At 41.3% G+C, this 14409-nt stretch overlaps 2 protein-coding genes across 2 annotated transcripts in view; one reads left to right on the forward strand and one right to left on the reverse strand.

Moving 5' to 3' along the window:
- Positions 1 to 50: 50 nt before the first annotated feature.
- Wdr24 (WD repeat domain 24) lies at positions 51 to 13250 on the forward strand. The gene is made up of 17 exons (XM_076121440.1): positions 51 to 367; positions 460 to 576; positions 761 to 876; positions 1047 to 1153; positions 1654 to 1867; positions 3577 to 3665; positions 3871 to 4030; positions 4284 to 4459; positions 4583 to 4991; positions 5230 to 5381; positions 5706 to 5848; positions 6654 to 6842; positions 7669 to 7799; positions 8567 to 8742; positions 9913 to 10015; positions 10616 to 10783; positions 11202 to 13250. The coding sequence occupies exons 1-17, from the start codon at positions 268 to 270 to the stop codon at positions 11328 to 11330; spliced, it is 2679 nt and encodes an 892-aa protein (XP_075977555.1). The 5' UTR covers positions 51 to 267; the 3' UTR covers positions 11331 to 13250.
- Rala (Ras-like protein A) overlaps positions 13242 to 14409 on the reverse strand; it is a 29598-nt gene continuing 28430 nt past the window's right edge. The window contains exon 5 of the mRNA XM_076121443.1: positions 13242 to 14400. Coding sequence (XP_075977558.1) covers positions 14293 to 14400 — 108 coding nt within the window. The 3' untranslated portion in view covers positions 13242 to 14292. The remainder of the gene's footprint in view (positions 14401 to 14409) is intronic.

Here is a 14409-nt window from a genome sequence, read left to right on the forward strand (position 1 = left end):
AACGCATCCGTCACATAGCAAAATATGTCAAGTCTAATGACATTTGACAAACAACCTCAAAACTCAAAATAGTCAAAATAAACAGGAGCTTTGTATTGTTTTCTTAAATTTTAAAGTGATATATAATTTTATATTCCACTATTTAGTATGCAAATATAATTATAAAAGTAATTAAGCACGGAAGTGTGTGACAGCAATGTGATTCAGTGATAAATTGATGGTTCGGCAATTCGTTTAATTTATTGTTTTGATATCAGTTTATTAACAATGATACCGTCGAACACAATATGCGTGTCCCAGGAAGGGCCGGCGAACGCTCTAGCTTTAAATAAAGACTGTACACAGGTCGTCATAGCTGGCCGCAATGGTAAAACCTTAATAAATACACTACAATATAATTTGTTACCTTTGTTTTGTATAAGACTTGTGCTATGATATAAATAAATTGTTTTGTTGCAGTGTTTAAAGTGTTCTCCATCGGTGAAAATGATTTTTCCGAAGTTTGTAACTTGAGAGTGGGAAAAAACTTAAATTTGAATTTTTCATCTATTGATGTTGCTTGGAGTACTATTGAAGGTTTGTTATGTTAATTAATTTATGAGCTCATTTATTCATTTTCATTGAATTCAGAAATAGATGAGCACTGAATCTTGCTACTTTGTACATTGCTTTATTACTTGAATTTGAATATAAGCGGAATGGGTATATGGATATGTTTAAGTTTTTTTTAAATTAATTCAGAACATTACTTCCCTTACAGAAAACACTCTAGCAACAGCAGCTACAAATGGAGCAGTGGTGGTGTGGAACCTGGGCAGGTCCGGAAGATCTAAGCAGGAACATGTGTTCTCAGACCATAAGAGAACTGTTAATAAGGTAACATTTACTTTGAGTAAATTTTCTTCAAGAAAAAAATATCTTCTAACTTACTTTTTATGACATTTTGTCTGCAAAACCAGTACATAAAAAATAGTAGGTACATTTGGCAATGCTGTTGTGCTTTATGATATGGTTATTCATTTTGATTGCCTTTGCATCGTTCTCAGGTGAGCTTCCACTTGACAGAGCCAGCACTTCTAATATCTGGCTCACAAGATGGCATGATGAAATGCTTTGATCTGCGTATGAAGGAAGTTGCCAGGACTTTTATTAGGTGAGAAAAATCCTTGTTTTAACTGAAAATTAATGCTTTATTTAGCAAGTAAAGTAATGTAGTCAGCCATACTGTAGTTCAGAATATCACTAGACCACAGTGGGGTCTTCAGGATGTATCCCACACATCACAAATACTTCAGACATCTAATCATAAGTTGTTATTGTTTTGGGTTCATTGCTAGTTTCTAGTATAAGTCCTGATGATTCTCAGTGGAACTTAACTTAAGCATTTTTGTAGCTTGCTAGCAGAATCCGAAAAATATTATTTAGTCACATTGGGTTTAAATTTACTATCAATGATTAATATCTAACAAAAATATTATTAAAACCAGGAGTTTCTTGCCTGCTCTTCTGATTGACCCTACCGTTCGATCTGGCAGTAAATTCACCTTGTATCATTGACTATCCTACGAGTCAGCATTAGACCTAAATTTATAAATGATTTGATTTAATTTTAATTCTAAAAACTATTCAAACTAACAAGTAATTATACTCCAGCAACACAGAATCGATCCGCGATGTGCAGTTCAGCCCGCACCAGGCGCACACGTTCGCGGCCGTGTCGGAGAACGGCAACGTGCAGCTGTGGGACGTGCGGCGCCACGAGCGCTGCCTGCTGCAGTTCACGGCGCACTCCGGCCCCGTGTTCGCCTGCGACTGGCACCCCGAGATGCCCTGGCTTGCCACCGCCTCCAGGGATAAGACTATCAAAGTGAGTTTATTGTGTTGTTCATAATAATATATCATCTATTTTTTCTTTCTCCTAAAGTGTGCTGTGCACTCCTATTTGCAGTAACATGTGGTTTGGCAAACTTTGGGACACAATTAATAATATCGAAAGTCAAAAAGCTATTGGCTACTCCTACCTTGTTTTATCTCTACACCCTAAGGTAGTCAGAGAATGCCTAAGGTATTTATTTAGTCTGTATACTTTTGTAATTAAAGTCAATAAATAAAGAAGCTTATGCCTCGAAAACGCATTCCAGACCTAACAATAAACATATGTGTGTGGAAAAGATGGCTTGATTGACTGGTCATTGAAGGTTTAAGAAGGATCAGAATTATATTACCATCTTCTCCAAACGCATTCCCATCTCTCTCAGATAGTTTTTAACAAATTTTTATGGTTAAATGTAATATTGGAAATATAGGTTCAGAATGTGCTAAATCTGACTGATTTTTTTACTAGTAAATTTATATTATTGAATAGTAATGAAACAGCATAGCATATAAATTCAGTATATATTAGCGACACGTTCTTTATCTGCGTGACCCATATGTTTATCTAGCAGTGATAACGTGAGTGGACTCTTTGTATTAAGTTATTTATATCCGACTAGATTAGTACTTGCTTCATAAATATTCATGATTTCGATGTCGGGTTAAACTAGGGTTATTTTATACGTCTCTCACGCACTTACGTTAATAAAATTATACTATTTTACTTACTAAGCTGTGTATAAAAGTTTATTCTGATTTAGATACATATAATAACCATGTTTTGCCTCAAGTTTTAAACTATCTCCATGCTAGATTTAGTTGAAATTGGTTTAGCCGTTTAGCTGTTGAAAACGGAAAATTACATGTGTAATATTAGTTTATTTATTTATTTAATTTAGTTTAGATATTGGTACAGCTTCGTGCCTATCCACTTCAGTGTATAAGCATATTAAAATTTGTAAGAGAATTCCATAGGCGACTGCACTCTTGAACCCTAGACCATTAGTTAAAATTGGAAACGTATTCTTCACACCGTATTCTCACTATTCCAACGTGCGCACTATATCAGGTCATTTTACTGGACTCTCGCACTTTCACATTGTCATATTCCTATGATTCTTTTGACCGTCGTAATTCACACGTTTGTAATGGCCCGAGTCTCGTCAATTTCACTAAGCATTGCCAGTCAACCAATCAACAACTTCCAATAAAGTCTATGATCTGAACAATAATCTCAAAGCTAGCGAGTGTAACACATGCTGTAAGGTCATAAAGGACGTATTACAATAAGCATTATATAGCTTATTGTCAAGTCGCCGTGACCCCGACCAGCGTGGTGCGGTGTATTGTGTCTACCGTCTAGCGACCCCTTATCAGTGGCGTGTGCAGATCGTTAACAATAATGATAATGTATAGTACTTACTGTAATTGTTAGACGTCTGTTATCTGAATCATGCTTGAGTTGTATGATGCATAATCTTTATTTACTCAAAGGACTGTTTAGGTGAATTGAAGATTTTTGTCCGAAGGAAATCGATGATAATAGTAATGATGTCTCGCTAAAGTTGTTTTCTGTAAATAAAATTAACAAGAATTTTTTTTTTCGTGCCTACTGCCTTATATTCACTTACAAACTTACATAAATACAAATATGTAAGACTATGTAGAGGTAAATTGACAAAGTTCTAAATGTACTTACAGGTATGGGATATTTACGGCAAACCAAACTTAGAACACACCATATACACCATAGCATCTGTAGGACATGTGAAATGGAGACCTCAGAAAAAGTAAGTTTATGTATAATCTCAATTAATGTCTTTCCAGGGCGTCCCCTCCCGGCGGTTCCTTTTGCGACGCACAGTAAATTTTATTCGTCATTCTACATTCATTCGCTTTACATGACCACCAGATCTAAACATCCATCTATTCGACGTAATTCGTACGTTTGTAATGGCCCGAGTATAATTCACAACACTAAATGCTAATTCGCAGGTTCCAAGTAGCGTCGTGCGCGCTGGTGCTGGACTGCGCAGTGCACGTGTGGGACGTGCGGCGGCCGCACGTGCCGCTCGCCACGTTCGCCGAGCACCGTGACGTCACCACCGCCATCGCCTGGCTCGCCGAGCCGCAGTCATTCTTGTCTACCAGCAGGGTGAGTAACTTACTTATTAAAGTCCCAAATCCATGCCTGACAATCCGTTTCATATACGGCAAGAGTTTCATATACCGCTGCACTCTACTCAGAGTGCAGGTGTATACGTACCTAATGCGTTCCCTCCGCTAAATTATAGCATCAGTCTAACCAATTTCCTCTATAACATCCACTGGACTCTTCACCACACCCATTCTGTAACTCTTAAGTTCAGCGAAATGAATTGCAACATCGTTAATTGTGTGTCGGGCAGGACTGCAGCCTGTACCGGCACCGGTTCAGCGAGGCGGCGCACCCCGTGCTGTGGGCCAACCCGCACGGCGTCAGCGTGTCGGCGCGCGGGGAGCTGGCGCACGCCGCGCCCGAGCGCCCGCTGCCCGCCCTGCCCGCCGCGCCGCCCGCGCCCGAGCGACACGTGCCCGGGCTCGGGTACGTACACGCACGCACGTACTACATACATGCGTCATTGTTCTTCAATTAGCATACCACCATCGCTCCACATCCACGTAGAATCTACGTAAATACTAACTTATGTACTTTTCTACCACACAGTCGTAAGCAACCAACAGCCGGTTCTCTCTCAAGCGTAGCACAAGCGCAACTAGAACGAGCATTCCCTGGCGGAGCATCATCAACTCTATGCCGATACCGGGCGGCAACTGACGCGGCAATACCGAACAACCTGCCACAGCCGGCTCCACCGACACCTGGGACTTTGCCTCGAGCAGCGTCGGTCCCGCAGGCAACATTGCCCGGGACAACTTTGCCTGGTGCAACTTTGCCCAATGGTGTTACTTTGCCGGACGCAGCAAGTTTGCCGCACGCTGCCAGTGAGCCCCGCGCCGCCCCGTTACATGCCACGCTTGTGTATTGTGCTCTACATTATAAGATCAGAGGAGGATCGCCTCATGAGCTAGCGGCACATAATGCTGAAGTAGCCAGGTCACAGAATAGACATATGGTAAGTTGTTCAACTTATAAATTGTGTCCTTCTTTCTTTCTTCTTCTTCCTTTAATTGTGTCCTAATATGTCATTATAGTTAAGTTTACCGTGTTTAGGTTCTACGCGTTTCTAGGCCACAATTTTTACTTGTGTCGATATTGTTTGTTGTTTCTTTCATTGAGTTAAAATAATCAAGAATCAAAATATAAATAACAAACTTGTATCGATAATAGTTCTAAACCGTTGTCCGTCGTAGGTGAGTCACGTGTGGGAGGTGGTTCGCTGCGTGTACAGCGCGCGCGCCGCAGCAGGGCGGGGCACGCCAGCCCCACCCCCGGCGCGGGACAGCCTGCCGCCCCGCCCCGACCCGCCGCCCCTGCCGCCCTACAGCTACACCTACCCTACCAAGTTAGTATCACTACTTACTTAACTACTTTTGTAAATGCATGGAGCTTGAAATTTTGGTTTTTATGTCAAATTATCAGTCAATGAGTCAACCTACTGTCAAAGATTTCAAACATCCCGATGGCCTTTGAATAGTCAAAGGCCATCGGGATGTTACAAAAGAAAAAGTGTTTTATAATGTAAATAGGGTAATTGATTGGAATAACTAAAAATTATCAAACTTTCTAAAACAAGTATATAGGTAAGGTAAGATTACCACCCGAAAAGTTTGTGACATTAAAATGTATTTGTTCAGAATATTGTCATAACACTATTTTCTCCCTTCAGTGCAGTAGAGGAGGAGCCGTTAGAGGAAGAGGAGGAGGAGGACTGGGCGGAGACTAAGTTCCACAACAGTGGGGTGCTGGGCAAACCCACGCGTAGTATATACTTCCCGCCTGCGAAACAACCTGCGCATCTCAGAAATGATGGTCAGTAATAAAAGAGGGTTCTTTCTGGGTTTGAGGATTGTTTCGTTAACACTGTACGTTTATAGTCTTGTCTGAAAGCTATGAGCCCAAAAACTTTATTTACCCCCGGTTCCTGAGGTACATTTAGCGGTAGTTTATCTATTCAATAGCGATAAAACTCATACAAAAAACCGGGGGTTAATGAATTAACAAAAGAATTCGCTATCTGTACCTCTGTTATTTTGAAATGTACAATGACTTGGATATAAATCTGTAATGTTGTATGTTTATGTATAAATAAATAAAAATCAATATCTGTCCGTATGAAGTAGAAAATACTTAACAAATAAACTTAATTGTCATCATCATCATAAATTAACCAACAAAACATAATTATTTTCATTACTTTTATTTATTTACTAGCTGACCCGCGCAACTTCGCTTGCGTCACATAAGAAAGAATGAAAAAAAAATTCCCGTTTTTGTAACATTTTTCGTTGCTACTCCGCTCCTAATGGCCGTAGCGTGATGATATATAGCCTATAACCTTCCTCGAAAAATGGGCTATCCAACACTGAAAGAATTTTTCATATCGGACCAGTAGTTCCTGAGTTTAGCGCGTTCAAACAAACAAACAAACTCTTCAGCTTTATAATATTAGTATAGATTTTATTTAAACTTCTTATACGAAATTTTCGATCTTATGACACAATAATTCATGCATAAGTAACGGTTAGCTGTAAAGAAATTCCAATTTCGACTAGATTATGTCTAAGAGAGACAAAAGACTAAAATTTTCTTTAACAATCAATATATCATTGTCCAGACACTGCAGGCTGGGTATCAGCTGCATCAGCTCACTACGTAGACGTAGACGCGGCTGACTGGACATTACCAGAGGAGGCGTTCCCGCTGCGTACAGCCCCGCCCCCGCCGGCCCCGCCCCACCACGCCCCTCATCACACGTCACCCGTACATCATCAGCATCAACATCATGATGATAAGGAAACTAATGGTAAGTGTCACAATAAAAATAAATATATTATTGGACAACTCACACACGGTCATTTGATTCCAAACTAAGCAGAGCTTGTACTATGGTAACCAAATAACTGATAAACATACTTATATACTTCTAAATACATACTTATATAGATACATTAACATCCAGGCTCAGAACAAATACTCGTGCTCATCACACAAAGATTTGGCCCGGGTGAGATTCGAACCCACCACTCGCGGTGCTACGGTTGTTGCGGCGAGGTGACCGCTTAAACCACTGCGCCAAACGTGAAGAAGAAAAAGAGAGTGACAAAAGCGTTACGGAAATGACGTCATTTGTTCCGTCACTCGCATTCCTAAATATCTTGCTTTTAATCATGTTCTGAGCCGCCCATAGCGAGTTGCCCTCACTGACCGGTAAAAGGTCCGTGGGTTAAGCGAACCCTAGCGCGGTCATACCATAGATGGTTGACCGCGTGGTAAACTTGCGTTGTTTGTATGTTTTTTCTTTATATATATAATTCTTCTGTAAGTGTGTATGTCACTGAACTTCTCTTAAACGACTGGACCGATTTTGATGAATTTTTTTGGGGATCTAAGAATGGTTTAGATTCACAGAAAAACAAAAAAAAAACCTCGCATCTCAGTTTGCGTTGCCATACTCCTCCGAAACTGCTTGACCGATTCTCATGAAATTTTGTGAGCATATTGAGTAGGTCTGAGAATCGGCCAACATCTATTTTTCATACTCCTAAGTGACAATATATATTTTTTAATTTACATGGCAAAACAACGTTTGCCGGGTCCGCTATTCATTATAATTTTCTCCCGTTGTATAGTTCATCGGAACAGTGGTAGTGGCGGTGGCGGCACGTCCCCGGGCGGCAGTTCGTCCCCCGGGTCGGGCTCCAGCGGGTCGGCGTGCACGGCGCCCCCCGGCCTGCACGCGCACTACCATCACAGCATGCATGTATGTTTGTATATCACTCATCTACTTGCCTTATTGATATACGTGGCGTAAGTAGTTAATGCCTGATTTGTCTTTCTTAGTCAAAGAAACAAAATATGGAATATTTAAATTAAAATCAGGATGATCAAGATTCAGGAACAAAGAACTTTTTATGTATTCACGGCTGGCAGCGTAGGTTAGAATATTCTCTTTTTCAGTCTCTCTCTTTCATGCTATGAATCCTCTATGATAGTGAGGTCAGCCTTCCTGATCTTTCTACTCCACTTCGCTCTGTCCTGGACACCGTCTTCGGAAATCTGACACTGATATCTTTTTGCACTACAGTGTCCAATCCAGTTTTGTAGGTTAGAATATAAGTGGCCCTAGAAGAGTGCCTTGTAATGTAAAGAAAACATTTCATTTTTTAATAACACAGTTGAATTTATTGATAAATAACAATAACCACAAACGCAATTCATCAAAAACGTAAACGTATACGACGACAAAATTATGTTAATGGTATCGAATTAAAATTTTATAGAATCATAGCTTTGTTTTGATGTCAACATTGTGCCTGCTACCTTGGTATAATTTAAACTTCAATGTGTTATTGTAATGGCTGCTACATACATGCCGCTGGCACGAGCCGTGAAGAGCTGTCAAAACCCAGCTTTATCGCTCGAATGCTGGAAACAAATGACGTCGGCAAGCCGCGTAACCCGCCGGCACTGTGTGTAGGTAGCAAAGTTTATGAGGATATATGACAAACTAATCGTTATTTTGCGTAGATGGACGATGTATCAGGCGAGGTGGGCGAGGGCGGCGGGCTAGCTGTTCGCGTGGGGTCGGCGCTGCGGCCCGCGCTGGAGCTGGCCCCGCACCTGGCGGCCGCGCTGCGCCACCACGCCGAGCTGGGCGACGTGCAGACTGCCTGCTCCGTCATGCTGGTGCTGCAGGAACATAGGTAACTAGCTCCCCACCTGGCGCCACCACGCCGAGCTGGGCGACGTGCAGACTGCCTGCTCCGTCATGCTGGTGCTGCAGGAACATAGGTAACTAGCTCCCCACCTGGCGCCACCACGCCGAGCTGGGCGACGTGCAGACTGCCTGCTCCGTCATGCTGGTGCTGCAGGAACATAGGTAACTAGCTCCCCACCTGGCGCCACCACGCCGAGCTGGGCGACGTGCAGACTGCCTGCTCCGTCATGCTGGTGCTGCAGGAACATAGGTAACTAGCTCCCCACCTGGCGCCACCACGCCGAGCTGGGCGACGTGCAGACTGCCTGCTCCGTCATGCTGGTGCTGCAGGAACATAGGTAACTAGCTCCCCACCTGGCGCCACCACGCCGAGCTGGGCGACGTGCAGACTGCCTGCTCCGTCATGCTGGTGCTGCAGGAACATAGGTAACTAGCTCCCCACCTGGCGCCACCACGCCGAGCTGGGCGACGTGCAGACTGCCTGCTCCGTCATGCTGGTGCTGCAGGAACATAGGTAACTAGCTCCCCACCTGGCGCCACCACGCCGAGCTGGGCGACGTGCAGACTGCCTGCTCCGTCATGCTGGTGCTGCAGGAACATAGGTAACTAGCTCCCCACCTGGCGCCACCACGCCGAGCTGGGCGACGTGCAGACTGCCTGCTCCGTCATGCTGGTGCTGCAGGAACATAGGTAACTAGCTCCCCACCTGGCGCCACCACGCCGAGCTGGGCGACGTGCAGACTGCCTGCTCCGTCATGCTGGTGCTGCAGGAACATAGGTAACTAGCTCCCCACCTGGCGCCACCACGCCGAGCTGGGCGACGTGCAGACTGCCTGCTCCGTCATGCTGGTGCTGCAGGAACATAGGTAACTGTGACGTACTGGCTACTGCTTATGACGTTGATGACAAGCTATTGGTGGTGAAAGCAAGCAACGGCATCGTTAGAGACTTATATTACAGACTCAGTCAAGAATCATAGGAATTTAACAATGTGTAAGTGCGAGCGAGAGTCCGATAAAATGATATGATGTAGTTCGCACGTTTTTAATGTATCTATCTTCAGTGATAAATTTTCTTGTATTTCTTATTAATACTCATTGTATGTGCTTGCTTTGTGTTTGATGAATTGTTAATGAGTACCTACGTAACTTTACAGGAGCGATTTGTTCCCGTACATTGAAGAAAGCTTGCAAGAGCACTGGTTGTTAGGCTACATCGAGCTGCTACAAAGACACAAACTGTGGAACGTCGCTACTGAGGTAAGAGATTACTTACAAACGTCAGCTTTACCTTGTGTTTTCCTTCTAATTTATATTTTCTTTGCATTTGCTACCAACAAGTTGAAGCAACGGGCTTTGCATAACATATTAAAATCCCTTTTTTTTAACAAAACAAGGAAGAGCTTCTCAATTTGACCGTATTTTTTTTCTGTTTAAAATCTCATGACTTTTTACTGGGTGTTCCAATTTCGATGATTGTTTTTTATTTGAAAGCTAGTGTTTGCCGTGTGTACCTAGATTGTATGAAAGTTTGTCATAGAGATAAAACCGAAAAAACTTTGTGTTTGACATATCGGACAGGTTTGCTTAATTCTTTATATTGCAAAAAAGGGCGGAGGGGGTGAATTTTTAGCATTATTAAATACTTTTTAGTTTGTTTTAAATAGTTTTTGTTTGAAGTCGGTTTTTGTTGTAATGTTGTTTTAAAATTTCTTTTTTTTGTTTGGTTTATTCCATTACGTTTACCTGGGCGAATATAGTGGAATATATCGACATCGTGACGTACTATACCAATCTTCGGCGTCCATTTATACTTTAGCCGTGCCTTTACCCGTGTGTAATAACAACACGTGTGTGCAGGTGGTCCGGTGCGCGTGGCTGAACTCGGTGTGGGTGCTGTCGCAGCAGTCCAGCGTCGTGGCCGTGTGCTGCGGGCGCTGCGGGCGGCGCTCGCGGCCGCACGCCGCCTGCGACGCCTGCCACCCGCACCTGCGCCACGCGCCTGACCTCTGCGCCGTCTGCCACCAGGTGACGTGCACACTACTCCACTATTGTACTGTCAGCCTCTTCTTCAGGTTTCTGAGTACATTTAAAGGCAGTTTATCTATTCAATAGTGTTTTTTTATATGACTTTTAACGCTATTGAATAGATAAACTACCGGTGAAATTAAATGTGTCTCAGAAACCGGGAGTTAGTTTGCCCAACAGACTCCGATAGGCTGAATTCATAACTACTTCTTTTGCCAAATCTTTAGAATCCCATACCCTAACGCAATCACCAGCACTTTAAATCTGAATAATAAAAGTGTACATTATAAACCGTATGTGAAGACTAAAGTTATTTACTTAAAAATGTGATATTTTAAAAGTTCACCCGATTGGAACTTTTCTTCACAAAAGATAGTTAACCTTGCACAGTTTTCAACAGTGTATCTTACATTCCCAGGTGGTGAGAGGCCTGTACGCGTGGTGCCAGGGCTGCTCTCACGGCGGCCACCTGCACCACATGCGCAAGTGGATGGAGCAGCACCAGCTGTGCCCCGCCGGCTGCGGACACTCGTGCCAGCTCGGCTGACCACTCCCTGAGGGTATGGCCAGGTAATCTGCGCTACTGGAGACAATAGACAGCGAGCTTCAACAGACGGTTCTATTGAAAGTGTGACATTTAAAATGTACTGAGAAATTAGTTCCCACGGCACCCGCTAGAGGCGCTGATCAGGTTTCCATATATTTTTTTCGACAGCTAGCCAGTTGTCAATAGTCTATAGTGGTAGAAAGTCGAGGTACTGTAGCTATAACTGTTTGGTAACTTACTAAGAGACGTGTACGTATACTTATTACGTACATATTATACGTATGTACGGTATCTGTTAGAGCAGTGGTTCCCAACTGGTGGTCCGCGGACCACTAGTATCCGTGAATGTCAAAATATGGTCCGCGAAAGATTATAAAATTAAAAATTTCAGGATGATTACTACACTTTATTTTTAATATACTTACATACCCTGCTAACAAGAATAATATAAAAGTGGTCCCGGACTAAGAAAAGGTTGGGAACCTCTGTGTTAGAGTATGACGTATTTATGTATATAGGGTTACCAGAACACCGAGGTATTCGGGATTATTCCGGAATTTTACGCCTTGAACTGTGTCCAGGAAAGAGAGTTGAATATCTTGGATTGGTTATTCCACTATTTGAAACGGGGAAGGGAGGGGGGGGGGGGTTGTTAATGGTGACTATGTCCTTTATCGCTCAGGTTGTTTGATAAAGGATGTAATAAATATGAAGCACGTAATTTTGAAAAATAATGGTGTACTTTTCTTCAATATGTGTTATATGATTAGGTATCCTAGTCGCTATCTAGTCTTTATGTAATAAAGACTTCTTTTATATAATAAGGTTCTCAAAAGTTCTATATAAGAAAATATGTAAGTAAGGTTTCTTAAACATTGTATATTCAGGCTTATTTTCCTTCCATACGCGTAATATTAAGGTTTACTATTGATTAGGTGAAGAAAACAGCTACAAGAATAACTGCTGAACAAACTACAATTCATACTATACTAAGGCCGTAACAAACGTGCTCTCTACGTCATAATCAAAAGAATCATAGGAATGTGACAATGTGTAAGTGCGAGCGAGAGACTCCGATAAAATGACATGACTTATAGTAGGGCCGCTGAGTTATTACCGATTTGACACATGACAAATTGACAATACTAGTGAAGTGACTGAACCAGTAACCCTAATATAATTTTGGAACAGTTTGTTTTTAAATATCCTAGTATAGAGTGTAATTAAATAAAATAATAGTTAAAGACACAAGTTGAATTTCATCAATGAAATAAAATAAATATCCATATTCCTTATTCCTATATTCCATTAATATACCTTGAAATAAAAATCATACCTATTCCAATGAATTCGGACCGAATACTATTAAGCACATCACTATGAAAACTAGACGCACGAATCCGCACGATGTAACTTTGTACAAGCGCGCCAAAGAACAAAAAATACATGTTTTCATATTATTTACAAACTATTTTAAGTTTTGAAACAGTGCTTATTGGAAAATTACTTAATTCTGATATTTTGACATAAAGTTTTATATTAAAGTGGTATTCTAAAACATTCGGCAAATGTGTCGCTCGTGCAAGGTTATATCGATTAATTTAAAGAATAATCTGTCAAATCGGTAATTACTCAGCGGCCGTACTATAGTTCGCACGTTTGAAATGACTGGAGTATAGTCTTATCACTTCTATAGGTAATGTGTTTTTTTATAGCAAGACTATAGACAACACAGGCATTACTTTATCCTGACTCATTAAATTATTAATATATACTTCATTATTAAATAATAAATGATATAAAGACACTAAAAGTGTGTAAATATGATTGTAAATAGTAATTATAAGTGGAATGTGTGAATCGAGGTTATATTTTGTATATGTATGTTTTGTATTCAATAAAACGAGTTAATATAGACAATTGTTTTATTATTATAGTTATTATTTACAGTATAAAGGCGATTATCGCTTGGCAAGGCTACGTCTAAATTGGCACAAGCGGCTTGAGATTGAAGAAGATATATTACAAGGTTTAGAAAATTACTTATTTATGAAACTTACGACCGATTTTATTAAACGTCACAAAGTTTCATAAGCACTTAAACCTTTTTATCGCCTGAATGTACCATATATTATGTAAAGGCGAAAAGACAACTTGATATTTAAGTGGTACTTATAATGAAGTTTTCGGCCATTAATTAATGGAATGAATAGAGGTCCATAATAAATCAAACAAATATTCAATTACATAAATAAATATTACAATACATTGTTAGTTAGGAACTTAGCTTACACATTATGCTATTTGGCTACACTATTCAAAACTCTCTTAGAAAATAAGCATACCTTGTTATGAAAATCTAGTAGGTATACTAGCAATAGCGCATTTTTGTTCTGCTTATAGAAGACAAACTTGCAGGTCTTGTAAATACCTTTTTCTGAGCCTACATCGTGAAATAGTCGTACTACAACGGTCAAATTCGTTTTTTGGTGCGTATACGCTGCGTGCACGTATCCGTCAGTATCCGATCTGCACCGGTCTTTATGTAGCAGCAAGTATATTATGTTTAAAACCTATACATACAATAAATATCGTAGGCGTGGATTCTCTCATCACTTATAAAACATTCCAGTGATCTAGAAGCACTGAGTTCAATTGATGGCAGTGTGTTCATACAAACTTGGATAACAGTCACCCTAGAAAGAATACTAGAAACTATAAGACGACAGACACAGTAGCCGAGGCAAAAATTCTTAACCCTTTGACCGCCACGGTCGGCTATACTTGACAGCCGACCGTGGCGACCTGATTTACCTCTTGATTTGTCTCTTTTATTATAGGAATTAAGGTCTTTGAAGGTGATTGGTAGAAAAGTCGAGTAAATAACCTACTTAAGCTAATATTCTGAGGGTAAACCCATGTTTTCTGCAGTCCAAGTTTGTTCATATATCAGTAAGTGTTGCTAGCACACAGCACAGCATGGTGACTTGTTCTTCTCTTCTGCTTCCTCTTCTTCAACTGCTAGACCCTTCTTCAAGCGCGACATGCTTCGGATGAGAGACAGGAACGCCTGGGGAAC

Source organism: Anticarsia gemmatalis, chromosome 13 (assembly GCF_050436995.1).
Source record: "Anticarsia gemmatalis isolate Benzon Research Colony breed Stoneville strain chromosome 13, ilAntGemm2 primary, whole genome shotgun sequence".
In the NCBI taxonomy this organism is placed as follows: domain Eukaryota; kingdom Metazoa; phylum Arthropoda; class Insecta; order Lepidoptera; family Erebidae; genus Anticarsia; species Anticarsia gemmatalis.